The sequence below is a fragment of the Podarcis liolepis genome (genome assembly GCF_965112155.1).
Source record: "Podarcis liolepis genome assembly, chromosome: 4".
NCBI lineage: Eukaryota > Metazoa > Chordata > Lepidosauria > Squamata > Lacertidae > Podarcis > Podarcis liolepis.
In genome coordinates this window covers 70,176,877-70,193,714 of record NC_139558.1, presented here as the reverse complement: position 1 = coordinate 70,193,714, position 16,838 = coordinate 70,176,877, and the positions used below count along the sequence as shown (strand labels likewise).

The following is a 16,838-nucleotide window of genomic DNA, read 5'->3' as shown; positions in this document are numbered from 1 at the left end:
GCTAAAACCTGGATCACAAACATCATCTTTGATAATATGCAGTTTAGTGAAATTAAAATATTATTCACTAACAAGGAAGTTATTGACAGGAGACTGAAGAACAGATGTTACTTCCATCTAGGACAGGGGGAACCCCCCCCCCAATACAAACACAATTATTTCTAAACTCAAAATGGTGAGTGTGGAGGAAATATTTAGATGCTGGATGCCAAAGAACTCATACACTTGTCGAAGACTTGTTGAATAGGCTTGTGTTAAAATGAGTCACCGTGAGCCTAAAAAAAATATTCTGCAAAATTCTATGCAATGACTTTGACACACAGTTACACAAAGCTTAGTAATCTTGCTGAAATTTAAGAATGCATACCATCAATTTCCTCTTCATTAATCAGAGACCCCAAATTTTGTGTGCTGGTGTGGTGTGGTGTGGTGTGGTGTGGTGGTGGACCTCTCACTAATGCCAAAGGAAAAGACTAGAAACTGCATAGCAAAATCAAACTCCTTTCAGATATTTTGTGATCTCAAATGAGTATCTGCAATCCACAGGAGTCACTGCAACCCTGAACTAGCCTTTATCTAATAAGAAAGATAAGAGGCGAGCATACAGAGCCATTAGAACAGAGCTACTGCCGCTTTATTTGCCAAACATTGAATATTGCTTTAGAGCAGTGGCAAGGGCTGCAGACTGGATGCCTGCAGTTAAAGATAATTTATTCAAACAAGGTTTTAGGACACACACACAAAAAAGCAGCTCTATTGCTTTCTTTTTTTTAAAGGCTGCAATAAATGTAATTTCACAGAGGCAGCTTTTTCTAAACTCAAATCTAAGCACAATCTCCACGCCCCCACCAAAAGAGCACCGCAAATTTAGATGTCTAGTGTGCTATTATTATTTCTGTCTGGCCACCCTTAGAAAGACAACCTTTAAATATTTGAAACTCAGTCATTTCACACATTCTGTCATCTTGCTGATGTTTAATGATGTTAAGAGTAAAGAAATGCATCTAAATGTGATCTAAACTTCCGGGTTGGCGCCTCTGGCAATGGCGGATTTCCTCCAATCGGGAGGAATCCGCTCCGTGGAAAACAGGGTCTGAACCGTCACAGCGAGGCGGAGACCCATTAAAAACCACAGGTGGGAGAAGCCTGTGGACGTGGGATTCGGCTGGCACCTTTGCGCATCCCCTACTAGCGGGGAAACCCTGTTTTGGGGATCCGGAGCGACGTGGGGTGAGTGGCGCGGTGCTTTGAATCGACTGCTTCTTTCACGGAGTGAAGCCGCATTGCTGTTGCCGGAGAGCGCTGACTTTTTCCTGTGGACAATTGGACCTTAAACAACTACTCGTGAGTAAAACGGAAAATTGGATTCTTAAATACTTTAATTCGGCACTGAAACGGGAAGGTTATAAACAGGAAGTCCGCCTCCCGTTTTTGTAAATAGACTGAAGCAAAGACGTTACAAGTTAAAGCCTTTGAAAGCTTTTGGTAAAGGATCAAATTTCCACCGGTTTTAAAATACGAAAACCCCCTTGGAAGCAGGAGAAGAGGGGGAAATTTTGGATCTAGTGAGCCTGCAGGAGAGAGTGAAGAAATTAAATTACCACTGCTCTGAACCTGGGAACGGGCTGCCAGATGACGTTTGGAGAGAGTGCTTTTGACAGAACGGATTTGACAGCTAGCTAAATAAGAGTAAGATACTGTTTCCATTGTCCCCTTCTGCGTTTAAAGAAGAGGAAAAGTAACTGAAAATTTATCTTTAATGCCTGAGTTGCGCTTGAAAGAATTGATACAAGTGGAGACTGTTTCCCTCTAGAGGGAGCTTTTGAAACTGTTACAGGATATAACTGGGGGATTTCCAGTGGCAGATAAGGAGTCTGAGAACCAGAGAGCGACCTTGGACTATTTAAAAATGTTGACAGGAGAGGCCATTGTGACTGTTTTATGCAAGATAAGCGGTTCGCTGGGACAGCTTCATAAGAAGATGGATGACATGACTTTCAAAGTTGATAATTTGGAACAGAAAGTGATCAACTTGAGTCAAAAAGCGAACACTAATATAGAAATAATTCAGGACTTGGTACAGGAACCCATTTTGGCAGGACAAATGGTGGAGGAGAAGGAGGAGAAGGAGAATGCTGCTGTTGTTGAACATAAAATAATACAAGTGAGATCTGTGGTTTTTCAGAAGCAATTTGAGGATTATAAGTTGAGGCCTTCTATGATTGAATCTAGGAAAAGTCAGACTCCGAGGAATGGATCCCGGCTTGGATTAAAGAAGTAAAGTTGGAAAGAGCCTTTTATGCAGGGATTAACTGACTTTTGGGACATGGACTTAGGCCTGGAGGAGATTGAAGTTTTGGGGGCCTTTGGAATTGGAGGAATTTTGAAATATATCCGGAAATACTTCATGGACTGTAGCTTTAACTATGGAAATTTAGTTGATCTGTTCAGAAGGAAGAAAAGGTTGGACAGGCTGGAGTTTCCCTGAGATTTGCTCTTTAGCATTAAAGCAAATGAAGAAGATCTGCAGAAGGGACTTAGAAAAGAGTTAAGAGCCTCGGACATAAGATCGCCAGGTTGATGGACTTTATGGAATTGACGGAAAGGACTGGCAGAATCCGAAACCTGGGAGAGGAGATGGTGGAAGAAGATTGGAAAATTTAAAGTTTATATATAGACTTCTGGTAAAACTAATGAGTGATAGAAAAATGGTGGAATGATTTTTTTTTCTTATTTTTTATGGGCTTAACAGAAATGTTATAAGGAGTTAAGTACATATAAGTATCTTAGTTTTAATGGAAAATAAGGTTTAAAAAAATACGTTATTTACAATATCACAGAAAATGGAGAAAGATGGAAAGGATTTGCTGAAACAATTTATAGAAGTGGAACACAAAAAGGGAGGTGTGAGGAGGTCGCGGAAACAAGGAAATGAAAAATAGAGTATGGAAAAGAGACAATGTATGTTTTTAAATTGTTTTTATTTTGTTCTATTCATGGTTAAGGATAGGGAGTGGGGTTTGTTTAGCCTAGTTTAAGGTGTTTAGTTTTGAGTTTAGGTTGTGTTTTGTATTGTTTATATATTGTATTGTATTGTTTTTTCTTGTTGTTTTTCTCCTTTGTTTTTTCTTTTGTTTTTTTCCCCTTTCTTGCTTTTTTCTCTTTTTTTGCAATCTATAAAAGTAATAAATATATTTTTTTAAAAAAAGAAATGCATCTAAATGTGAAAAGATTTATCTTCACAATTTTCTCTGCTGCAGTAAGTGAAAACTATGTGTGTGTGCGTGCGCGCGCAGGCGGGTGCACAAACACACCACACACACTAAGATTGTGGGCACAAATTAAAACAATTTAAAAAAAGGTCAGCAGTAGCTCTGAGTGAATCTTTAGGATATGCAGTATTACAAAGTTAACAATTTAATGCAAACCCTTTAGATCCTACTTACAAAATGCAGCAGTACATGGCATAGTCATTCTAATTAGAAGGTAACAACCTTCAGGCAATTGTTTGTTCAAGAGATAAAATAGTAGTTCCAAGTCCTCATAGATCCCTGTTCTATAAAACCCTGTGTGGATTTCACAAACCCTTTGTGCATTTCATAATGCAGACAAGCTGCTTTGTAGGATATTTGTTAAGTGTGCTAGCAAGCTGATTCCCCTTGATAGTATAAAGGGTAAATCATTTCTAGAGAACAAAAAATGTAAAGAATTTTAATAAAATACATTGCTCACCTGGCAAACTTGTAGCCATACCTGCCACAGCAATTAAATATCCAAGCGCTTTCAGAATTATCAGAATAATTGCAAAGAGCGGTGGCTTCTCGAAAACTGGGGAAATAATCATACGTTATTGAGAAAAGAATGGCAAAACCAAAAAGATACATAAGTGAAAAATGGAACAAAGTAAACACCTTCTGAAATGCAACTGAAACCAGTGTAAACGTGTTCTACATGTATCTTATTACATCACAGTACATACAACGCTGTATATTGAAACAGAAATGATATACCAAAGACAAGTAGCTGCATTCCTCGATCCAGCTAACTTTCCGCACTTAGGTGCACACATGTTTATATCGGAGCTAATCAGAGTATTGGATTCATCCACTTATCTTTACCAAGTTAAACAATATTTGCAGCTTAGCTTCTTGTCTCTGTCAGGGAACATTGGCAGATGAGGCCAACTTATCTACTGGCTTCAAGTAACACCACACTTCTGTGAATGGCAAAGGAGGAAGCAAAAGTTTGATCTCTCCAGCATCTGCAGTGAAATGCCACAACGCAGACACACGCTACACCTCAATACAGTCGTACCTTGGTTGAGGAACGCCTTGTGACTCGAACATTTTGGCTCCTGCAGCCAATCGGAAGCCGCACCTTTGTTTCCGAACGAAGTCAAACAGACTTCTGGAACAGATTCCGTTTGAATTCCGAGGTACGACTGTAATGCTAAAATTTCTCCCAGAGGTTCTCCAATACAGGGCTGGAGCTAGCATTGTTAAAAAGATCTACAACCCTACAAATCTAAGGGGTTCTTCCCTTTCTGCTTCCTCTCCCCACACCACAATGGATTATGAAAACAAGTTCATGAGTTAGTAAAGTAACAGATTCTCACCTGATTGAAACACAAAGAAGAGAGGTGGCACCAAAAGGATAGTAGGGAGTACAACTAAGCCAAGACCAAATTGAGATGCTAATGTAAAGCCCTCTGCAAGAAGCCAAATGAAATAAAAAAAGAAAAGAACAGTTACTATTCAGGAAAAGCAAGACAAGTGTTACTTTGATCTAGACTCTACGTTACCCCTTGCTCTTAAATCCTGCAACCCATAAAGCTATTGGTTTAGACGAAAAGAACACCCCAACACATTTGTGCCCCAAATAAATATATATTATTTTACCCATTGTATTCTTGGAATACACCATTTATTACTAGTTCTTGAGAAAGGAACAGTACTGGACTGGACAGCCTCAAGGAAAATAAAAATTAAGTGATACAATCACAAGAGTCCTACCCCTTTAAAGTAACAGTGTTTACCATATCCTAAATGAGGCAGAAAATTATGAAGGTGACCTACTTAAATGCCCTCTGCAAGAGGAAACTAGAACTGTTTCCATAACAGGATGTAATAAACAGCACTCCAGAACCACCCAAGCTATTCACATAACAAAAGTATTCATATCAAGACTACTAAATAAGAAAGAAGGTGCTCTTTTACTTGAAAAGCTAACATTCAGATTAAGATTCTAACTGTTACCAACTTTGTCAATGGAGATTGCAGGCCTTTCTTGGAACATGTGATGCCCCCTCTCAGCCGCTTAGCTTAACTCATATTCTTTTACACACAGTGCTTGCACAGCAAAAGAAATACAGCAGGTGTGGGGAACCTTTTTGTTCTCCAGGTGTTGCTAAATTATAACTCTCATCATTCAAAGCAAGTTATGTCCAGTGCCCGGGGACGATGAGAGCTGTAGTTCAGCAACATTTAGGTGGCCAAATACCCCCCACATCTGAAATCAAAGCAGAAACAAACTAAGGCCACTGTACTCAGTCATCTTACCACACCTAGCTATTTCTGACATGACTAATTTATACTGAACAAGAAAAGGATTAACAATAGGAAGAAGGTGAGTGCATGCAAACAATAAAAAGCCTGTCCTTGAAATCCCGCACGGAAATTAAAAGGGGTTGCAGAAAAGCATCGCTTAGAGAATTAGGCTCACGGTTCACAATCTGGTATAGTCACAGATTGTTCAAGTTTGAGAGTGGCACACAATTCTGCCCCTCCCCCCGATTTTGTTCTCTCCAATTCACAGCTCTTTGGGCATGCTAAAATTAGTCTGTTAGCAATTTTGATGCATTTATGTTTTACTTTTATTAAGAGCATGCTATTGAACTGTCATGTGTTAAATAAAACAAAATGAAGCTTTGGGCTTGTTTGAAAGTAGCATTTAAACTACAATAAGTATGCTTTATTAACTTTTTTAGCTAACCGAATACTTTGATTTAAATATTTGGCTACTAGAAAAAATATTTATACAACACATACAATTAGTAAGTCCCCCCCCCTTTAATTTAGTAAATAAAAGTCAAACAAACAAGTTAAATCAGATCCAAGTAGAGCACCAGAAAATGAACCAGTGTTGCTGGCCCTGTGCATACAAATCTAGGTGCTATTAGGTTAAACTGTCTCTCTCACTTCTACTTGGTATGAGCTGTGAATTGGAGAGAACTATTTCCTAGCATTAACAAAATCTGGAGGAGGGGTAGGAATGTGTGCCATTGTTCAGCCCGGACACTAAGGTCCAGCGCCGAGGGCCTTCTGGCAGTTCCCTGGCTGCGAGGTTACAGGGAACCAGGCAGAGGGCCTTCTTGGTAGTGGCGCCTGCCCTGTGGAACACCCTCCCAGCAGATGTCAAGGCAATAAGCAACTATCTTACTTTTAAAAGACATCTGAAGGCAGCCGTGTTTAGGGAAGTTTTTTAATGTTTGATGCTGTATAGTGTTTTTAATATTCAGTTGGAAGCCACCCAGAGTGGCTGGGGAAACCCAGCAAGATAGGCGGGGTATAAATTAATTAAATAATAATAATAATAATAATAATTAGATTAAGTGTGCATCTGAGGCCTACAAGCTTCCTTTCCTTTCCCTGTGCAGAAGGTAATAACTTCCCCTTTTCCTTAATTGAACAGGTTTCTCATCTCCCATATAAAACCTTCTGCAAAGCTTGAAGGAGCTCTACTGATGCCCAAGTAGCTTCAGTGGTTATGTCCAGATCTGGCTGGTTCACCAGCTGTGGCAACCTCTCCAATAGACTACTGCAACATGCCCCATGTGGTGCTGCCCTTAAAAGTGGTCCAGAAGCTGCAGGTGGTATACAGCATGGCAGCCAGGATACTGACAGATGTTGCAAAGTGGCATCATGAGTCTTCTAAAAGAGGCCCCATGGAACATGTGTACTCTGTATCCACGGGGCCTCTTTTAAAGGACTCACCCTGTACCTGTCCTCCAGAATCTGCACTGGCTATCTGCCTGCTACTGGAACCAATCTGAGGTGCACCCACTGGTAGACAAAGCTCTAGCTCTACTTAATAACCATCTATCTGAAGGACCAGCTCCCTTGTTACTGGTCAGCCCATGCTTTAAGATCTGAATGACTTGCTCATGGTACCACTGATATCCATAGATCATGGCAGAGTAATGTGGCACACTACGGATGTGGAATTCCCTCCCCACAGAGGTTTGTTTCTCCCCTAAATGTCATCTGAAGACATACTTGTCTCCCCAGGCCTAAGTTGCAGGCTGAGAGGTCCTGGATGCATGATTGCTTTGCCATTTCTGATTTTTGTTTTTTTCTGTTTGGACTATACAGCGGTACCCTGGTTCCCGAACAACTTGGCTCCCAAATAAATCAACTCCCGTATGCTGCAAACCCAGAAGTAAGTGTTCTGATTTGCAAACGCTTTTTGGAAGCCGAACGTCTGTTTCGGCTGTTGGCATTGTTTCTGGGACCAATCAGAAGCTGCGCCTTGGTTTGCAAACTTTTTTTTTTAAGAAAAATAATTTTTATTAACAGGCCAATCACATCAAATTAAATCATATCACATAAATTCCGAATTACAAAGCCGAATTTTAAATTTTAATTTTTGACCAATCAGAAGCCGCGCCTTGGTTTGCAGACGTTTTGGAAGTTGAACAGACTTCCAGAACGGATTGAGTTCGAGAACCAAGGTACCACTGTATTATTGTTTTATGGTTCTGTGATATTTAATCTTGTACAACCCTTGGAACCTTCAGACTGAAGGATGGAAAGTAGTAATGATATTAATTTTTGACACTTACCTTTGACCAAAAGAGCAGCACCAGGCACAACGATAATCATGACTATTAGTGCTACAAGACCAAAGCTGATCTTCTTAAGGAGACTCATCTCAAACTTCACAGCTTTAAGTAAAAATGAAAAGGGGACGAGAATTTAAACACTAACGTACTTAAACGCAAATATGCTGCTTTTACATTTCATCTGATTCTATGATCTACTGGAATAAAAAGCATCAACAGAATATAAATGCTGAACGTTTCGTCAAGTGATTTTGGACAGCGGTGATTATAAATAAAACTACATAAACATGTTTATGCTGCTGTAATTATTCCATACCACACTTACAAGGTGCAGTGAAGCAGGGACAGGCAAGGATGAGGCACTACCACCTACTTCACAACAGAGGTGATTATCTTCTGGGGTGCTACCTGCCAATCTTCTGCATGCCAAATAAATCAGCTTCTCCCAAAGAGAAACCCACCAAGTAAGCTAATCAGAAGAAAGGTAAGTTACACTAGCTTGCATGACTAAGGGCTAAATACCACCATTGTTCTGAAAAAGACCCTTTTTATGACCAATCAATTTCCCAGAAAATAATGAGACTATTTGTAAAATAGTCTTATAAGAGGCGGGCTGTGGGAGTTGTCATAAAGAGCATCTGCACTTCAGAATTTACTACGGTGCTTATTTGTACACTTATGCATAATCTAAAGCATCCACATATGTATTTGCCAAATGGGAATGATGTGCCTAGTGCAAACTGGTTGCATTCCACCAAAGGCTTTTAAAGAGGCAAGACCGGAAGCGGAAGACGAGGATCGCGGAAATGGTATCTGCAATTCTAAGAGCTTGTAAAATGTATTTTTAGGCTTGTGGAAATTGTCGTATGGCAATGGTGGTTGCTCGTGAGTAAGCAGTCAGGACTCTGACCTGTCTTTTGCAGGTTTTATTTCGGTGCAAAACTATTTACAGTGCAGAACCACAAGTTCATGTCTGCCTCAGTCACTAGCAGAATCCGGGAGTGGTCGTTTCCGGGTCTTCCCCCAGCATAAGAGCTTAGTCGTCCCCAGCCTTTTCCTTCCTTCTTTGCGTTTCACACCTCTGCGCAAGGTGGGCTACGGTAAAGGCATGCTTCCCTCCTGGCCGGCTTGGCAAGGAGCAGGGCTGAGGCTCCCAGCAGCATCCTCTAGCCCTTTCCCCCCCTTTACCCTGGAGGTGTGGCCTTTCCCACCCTCAGACTGATGGGGTGTGGCGCTGGGGCTCCCAGCAGCATCCTCTGGTCCCTTCCCCTCTTCCCCACTGGAGGTGTGGCTTTCCCCACTGCAGGAAGAGGAACTGCTTTGCAAGATTTTTGGAGGTTCCCTGTATCCCAACTGCCCCTCTGCCTCCCTTCCCTGTTCCGATAGCAGTCCCCTGACAGAAATGTTGGCTTCTGTTATTGCATCCAATTAGGGATAGTTGGATTCCTTAAAGCCTGGTCTCTTTGTTGCTACACGCTTTGAACACACGTGCAAGTGGGGCGATGGCTTTCCATCGCTCTATGAGAATATGTTGAAAAGAATAGCTGCCTCCATGTGAACACTACTCCCCTCCATGCTGCCGCCATATATTTATGTCCTGCTATGAACATTCTCATTTGCTTTAGATGCCTCTGTGTTAATTTCAAATGGTTTGCCTGCCCCTTTCTACTACTGGCACACATTATTCATCCTACACTTCTAACTGAAACAAAAATTCCAACTCCTCCACTCAAGGTTCACACAATAGCAGATTCAGGATCGGCTGTGTGAAATCTGTAACAATCATCTACACAACCTGTAAAACTCTGAGCGACTCAAACTGGCAATATCAAAGGGACAACTGCAACTATGCGCTCCAAGACTTCCTGCCCCCATTACTACTTTCTGTCGTGTTAATAGGAGGCCACTTCAGAGATGCTGCGTTCCTGCACTCCTCTTCCTCCCAGCAGCAAACACTCCACCTGTACCATACAATACTGGCCACAAGTAAAATCTACAGCTCTGTCTACATGTTGCTGTATTCTCCGAGATTCTATTTCAAATCAGAAGTGCTCTGCATAGAGTTCAATTCATCTGCTGTTAGTTTCATGTGTGAGACAGATCAGATCCTAAATTCTTCCTTCCTATTCAACAGAACATGCCAGTCTTCTTCCTTTTCTTTTTTTTAAAGACACCCAGTTAAATTAGCGAAGTTACAGAAGTGGTTTGCTTCAAAGACTGATGGTTCATAGGTTTATACAGCACTTTGGGAGCCTTCCAAAGAAAAGAAGTTAGAAAAATTGTACGCTCAGTAACACCAGCTGTGCTCTCTTCTGCCCTAGGCACTGTTAACAAACTGCCAGGTACGTTTCTCTGTTCCAGAATCATCTTTGTAGATGTTGCACGTGGTAAAAAAAAAAGGCACAGCATGATTTCCGTGTTTTAAAAAGTATGTGTGAGAGAGAAAGAAACATTGCAAGTAGAATTCTAAAGAGCAGCATTTAAAAGCTGAACAGCTATCAGTAATCACCTCTCACTATACTCATGTTTTCTGATACATTAAAGCAGTAGCTGTCTTACAGTTTACCTCTGCAGCACAGCAATAAATTGGAAATGCTCTGTTTTGCTACTCTGTCGAATGTTTACTTAATCAGCGTGCCATGAAATAATGCCTACAGGCATTGGGTTAGCATCCCCAAGAAACATTACATCACACAGATGTAAGTACTCTCCAGCACAATGGGACTGTTTTTAGCTTAATAATATATACTGTATCCAAAGTGATTAGTAAGCTTTGAAGATCCACATCTAGCATTGCAAACTCCCTCAATGTTCACAATGCCCACTGCAACAGGCACTGGCCTATGAATGACATTTTAAATTACACAGTATTATAAATAACAATTTGCGTTCTCTCAAGTGCTTCGACATTATGTACCAAGGGCATGTGGAATTTTCAGAAGCAAACTGAACGAAAATATTACCTATTAAATCCTGCAAATAAAAGAGACAGGCAACTGACAAACAGATGGATACTAGCACTACCCAATCATTGCTCTTCTTTTGTAAGCCACAAAAAGAATTACAATCGACTTTCCACATTATTAGGAGTACAATGTTGCATTTTTTTCTATGTGCATAGCAAAAAAGGAGGGGTTCCCCAGATAAGCAGCAGTAGCAGCAGCAGGCCATGCATTGCCTATGAACTGAAAACCCTTCACTTGGGCTCTTCATTCTTGGAGTAACAACCCTCTAGGATTGATTCAAATGCATGTAGCAGAATCTCAATGTATAGGAATAAAGTATGTCGGGGGGGGGGTCTGGAAAGAAAGAATAAGAGGATAAATGGCTGCCATCCACAAATATTTCTTCAACTGGTTTCTGAAGAAGCACAAAACAAGAGAAAATTCTGAATTTTTTGGTCTTCCCTTGATAATGGACTGGATGAGAGCCAATAAACTGAAGTTCAATTCAAATAATACTGAGGCACTGTTAGTGGGTGGTTCGCTAGACTGGATAGGTAGAAGACTGCCTGCTCTTGAAGGGGTTATACTCCATTTTATCCTTAAGTAGCTTGGGGTGCTTGTGGATCCAATACTGTCATTTTGAGGCCCAGGTGGCCTTGGTGGCACAGAGTGCCTTCTGTCAGCTGGTGGCCCAGCTACACCCCTATCTGAATAGCCTAACTTCTGTGGCCTACGCTCTGGTAACCTCTAGGATGGATTACTGCAATGCAATATACACGGGGCTGCCTCTGACCATAGCTGTCAAACGTTTCCCTTCCAAGAAAAGGGAAAAGTTGACAGCTATGCCTCTGAAGAAGGTTCGGAAACTTCAGCTGGTGCAAAATTCAATGAGCAGAATGCTCAACAGAACATATGTATGTTTGAGCATACATATAACACCAATCCTGCTCCAACTGCACTGGCTTCTAATTAGTTTCCTGGCCCTGCAAAGCCTATAAGGCCTTGCATGGCTCAGGCTCAGAACTTCAACACCTTGAGGATCACCTCTCCCCATACAAATTGACCTGGACCCTGTACTTGTTATTGGAGGTCCTTCTCTATGTCTCACCTCCCTGATTGGTCCAGAGGGTGGCAACATGAGAATGGGCCTTTTCTGTAGTGGCTCCCTGGCTGTGGAATGCTCTCCCCAGAAAGGTTTGCCTGGTGCCATCACCACATGTCTTTAGGCAACAGGCAAAAACATTCCTCTTTACCCAGGCCTTTAGACATTAAATAATCTATGGCCTGTTAAAGCAGGGTTGGGGAGGTTGCTGTTATTATCATTTTTTATACTTTTTGTTATGCTTTTTATTATACTTTTATTATTGCTGCTCCATAATGTGTTCTTAATGTTGTGCACTGCCCTGGTATCTTTTGATAAAGAGCAGTATATAAACTGAATTAACAACTACAAAACAACAACTTCACTGCTGTTTATGCAGCAGGCATTGATTGGATAACTCATATTTTGTATCTGATACACACACACACACACACACTTGCACATGCTTATGTTTCAGTAATCACATCTATTTTCTTGTTACTTGGGTTCCTGCAACTATGCCTTTTTCTTTTCTTCCTATGTTCATCCTGCTATGTTCTTTGTGCACCAGTGGGCATGACCCAGTTGCTATGTGTGGGGACTTCAGCACTCATTTAGTTTAACCATTGTGTTGGATGCCATTATATGACTCCCATTCATTTCTTAAAACTGATCATTTAATGATCACAAACCCATATACATGAATGCATACACTCATACATAAATATTTTAATGAAAAAGAGGTATAGCATTATAAGCACCATAATGCTATACAGTGGTGCCTCGCAAGACGAAATTAATCCGTTCCGTGAGTCTCTTCATCTTGCGAAGCACGGCTATTAGTGGTTTAGCGGCTTAGCGGCTATTAGCGGCTTAGCGGCTATTAGCGGCTTAGCGGCTTAGTGGCTATTAACGGCTTAGGGGCTTTAAGAAAAAGGAAACAAACTCGCAAGAACTCGCAAGACCTTTCGTCTTGCAAAGCAAGCCCATAGGGAAATTCGTCTTGCTGAACGACTCAAAAAACGGAAAACTCTTTCGTCTTGCACGTTTTTCGTCTTGCGAGGTACCACTGTAATGCTAATTTATTAGCTATAATACAGCTATAGTGCTGCAGCACTCTACTGCAATAATTCCACAGCAGTATGGGGGTGATAGGAATATTTCTCTTTCACTTTTTTTTTTAAGGTGGGTTTTAGAAATGACGTCAAAAATGGTGCTCAACACAAATGTTATAATAATGGTGTGCCAAGGTGTGCATGGGTCAGTTATCCTGTCTGTCATGGAAAAACTGCACCCTTTAGAAAAGACTGAAGAGTGCATTAAAGGTAAATACATCTGTGAAGTTTCAAGTACTCCTTCCATTCAAGTACTCCGTATGAACCCAAGGAAAATCCAGGATGACAATGAATGAATGATGGTGCTGTGTGGATGCTCTGTAACACTGAGTGAATGAAGCATGGCAATTCCATACTAAATGCCTGTGGGGGAACGTTGGCTCATTCAGAGAAACATATTAATGGACACTATAAAATGAGCTCGTAAGGTCATAGAATCATAGAGTTGGAATAGACCACAAGGGCCATCGAGTCCAACCCCCTGCCAAGCAGGTCAGATACAGAAAGAGAGCCTTATTATATGGCTGTTCAGTAAGTTTTCACTTCACGGAAAATGTATTCCACCATCTGGGAATGATGATCGGCCTTGGCTGTCTCCCCATGCCAAAAGTTACTTTACTGGACACCGAATGATACTAATCTATTATTTAGTATGGGTATTCATTAAAATTCTCACAGCAGTTTAAAATAGGACTCAGTGTAAAAATACAATTTAGCTAAAGTAAGTTTGAATAACTGAGGGGGGAAAACTATTAAAGCTGCAACTCTATCTATGTCTTTAATTCAGTTCTTTCAGTTAAATCTCTCTCCCCCCCATCCTGTAACCTTCTCTTTACAGCAACTTTGAAGCTTTATATCAAAGAGCTTCTTCTTGTCCTTTAATAGAGCTCTACAAGGGTAAATTATTTCCCCAGATGCTATATGGAGCATTGGTGTGGGTTTATTCGGACAACTCAGTACAGTAATCAGTACAGCATAAATTATTGCCTAGAATGGTGGAGTAACCAGATCTACTTCTAAGGCCTTTGTTCAATCAGAGACAGTCTGCCATATTCAGCAAGAATGCTTGCTAGGAAAGAAGTAACACCCCTTTAAGCATCACTCCATTTTTATTGGATGCTACAGATTTTTAAATGTCATACAGGACTGCCAATTTTTAAAAATAGCCCATGGGGAAGCAAAAGTGATTGACGATCTCTGGAGATCACGCGTTAATCTATACTGCTGTGTTTTTGTGAGGGAAATCTTGTAACTAGCCTACCATGGCAATGTACCATGTATTCTGATGCTCTGTTCTTGGTCTTGAGCTATGTATACTGTTATGTATGTGTGTCTGCACAAGCCCTGAGCGATAAACTTTGATTATTTACTTACTAAAGAGGTTGCTCTAATTTTACACCAATAAACAGAAGAAAAACAGTCATGGAGCCCACAAAGGATTAAAAGGCTTTGATTGGTACCCAAATGATAATGAAGTCAATGTCAAGGAAGCTTCTCTTGTGAAAATTTTTCATAACTGGGAGCCACCACTGAGAAAGCCCTGTTCCTGGTAGCTATCTCCCTTGCCTCTGATGGTAGGGCACCCACAGAAGCCCTTTGGTTGCAAGGCATAGGAAGGTGTATGCAGAGGCAGGCCATGCTTCAATTATCCCATGCAGAAAGAAAGGTTTTCATCTAATTGCTGGTTTTGTCCTTTTAGTTGGAGCTAGAGATTAGTCAAGTGCTGAAAATATCTCCTCCTTTAAGAAAACCAAACTAAAAACCAAACCTATTCTATAGCAATTAATAAGAAAATAAACTGCATTCAAAAATCAAAGGGGGGAAATAGGCATGGTACAAGAGTTCTGTTGCACTTTCCTTATTTTCACAGTGGCAGCTGAGGTTTGTGAGCATGCTTACTTTCATCCTACAAGTCTCCCCAGTGGTCTGCATTCTGCAACCTCACCAGGTGACTGCACTTCCTAAAAAAGCAACTCACAACAATAAGGTACACTCAACCCTATTCCCACCAAAATTATTAAGAAACTCTAAATCACCCCAGAAATGCAGCAAAAAAGTAAGCACCCTAGAAGCCTATTTCACAGTGGTAGGGGTTGGTTTTGCGGGGGTGGTGGTGGTTGTTTTTGAAGAATGGAAGACAGATTTCAGCACAGCAGAGCCCCAGTCAGTGCAACTAAAGCAGCAAGGGCATGATGTGATCATGGTACCCAGTCCCAGTTAGTAAACTAGCAGCAGTACCTTCAAAAGCAGCGCCAAGTACTACAGTTGTTCAACCAGGAAATCACCAGAGCAAGGCTATCTCTGTCTAGACAACACCGGTCTAAGCATTCTGTAGCACCAAACAACTAGTGCTTGACAGTGATGAATCAATGAGAAACAACTGACTGCAAACATAATCCTTCAGCAGAGTGCAACCCAGTCAACCACAAGATGAACACCTCAGTCTTTTCTGGACTGAGCTTCAATTTGTTGGCCCTTATCCAGCCCACTAGCACAGCGAGGCACTGGATTTAAGCATTTCCTCTGCTTCACCTAAACTAGATGTGGAGTAGAAACAGAGCTGGGTGTCACCCACATGTTGAGAATAGTCTACCTCAAACCTCCAGGCGAACTTACGCAATGATACCACTCTGAGGCATCACTGTGTTACTATTTGTTTTAGGGCGAGTGGTGCATGAAGTGGCGCGTGGGCGTTTGTTGTCAGTCTTCTGTATCTCCACCTAGCTGACCGTTACTTGCATAGGGCATTTTGTTGGGTAGTGTCACTTGCAAGGATTACAAAACCAGAATTTGTGGCTGTATGCAATCAGCGACACCGTATCTATTGTTGCTTCCGCACTTCTCTTGGGATTCAATTAAACAACAACAACACTGTTCTGGCTCGTATTTGTCACTGGAATAATCCTGTTATATTCATATTTCAATAACATGAAATGCTAAGTTCTGAGGTTAGATGTCTAGCACATGGTTGCTATGAATTTTCTGTTCCCCTGACTCCCCTCAACATGTCTGAAAGATCCCAAATCTCCCGGCACCTCCATGTCACACCCTGCATTTTGCTAGTGCTGCTTAAGCCTTTACTGAAATGTTATCCGCAGCTGTACAGTTCAAGCACTAAGAATACAACAGGAGCCCTGCTAGGTCAGATCAAAGGCCGATCAAGTACTGCATCCTGTTTCCTGTAGTGATGAACGAGACACCAGTCTAGGAAGTCTCCTAGCAAGATGCAGTTGGGGTATGAGCTGTGCAAGTACCTATTTTCAGATTATTTTTCAATCCAGTTGTTCACAGTAGGACTGATTTGTAGGCAGACATAGGAAATAACTCCCCCAAAATTAAATGGTCAAGTTGAGGAACATCAAGAAAGGGAGGAGCAGTCAGCTATTTCTTGCTCACAGAGCCAATACCCCAATGAAGAGTGGAGGTGGGACAGAAAGGTTGCCAAACCAGTTCCTCAAGCTAAAGCCATTCCAACGTTCCAAGTCTAGCCAGGCCCACTGAGACTGGGGTATTGGGTCAACAGGTGGTAGGACCCCCAGACTCGGAGCTAGCTTTCTTTTTTTACAAAATAATAATCCTTCTAGAAAGAAGCAAAGTGTGTTCTGTGTTCACTGTACTGCTAAGATGTTGAACAAGCAGTCATCGATAACCACAAGTTTCCTTTCTACAGCAGATCATCAGAAAAAGGTACTGATCACCATCAACGGAACTCACATATTAAAGGGCATCAGACTTGAAATTAATTACAATGGAATCTTTTATTCCTGGTAATTTTCCAAGAATGGAAAATGTTATAAGCTACTTAAACTGCTCATACTATGAAATCTTACACATTTATTTTTAACATAATGCATTAA

At 41.2% G+C, this 16,838-nt stretch overlaps 1 protein-coding gene across 6 annotated transcripts in view; it reads right to left on the bottom strand.

The window, feature by feature from the left end:
• The window catches only part of CD47 (CD47 molecule), a 50,678-nt gene that overhangs the window by 19,032 nt on the left and 14,808 nt on the right, over positions 1–16,838 (bottom strand). For all 6 annotated transcript variants that reach the window (XM_083498719.1, XM_083498722.1, XM_083498721.1 and 3 more), the window contains exons 4-6: positions 7,841–7,942; positions 4,616–4,708; positions 3,733–3,828 (exon numbers count right to left, since the gene is read on the bottom strand). In XM_083498719.1, the coding sequence (XP_083354845.1) occupies positions 3,733–3,828; positions 4,616–4,708; positions 7,841–7,942 (291 nt within the window). The remainder of the gene's footprint in view (positions 1–3,732; positions 3,829–4,615; positions 4,709–7,840; positions 7,943–16,838) is intronic.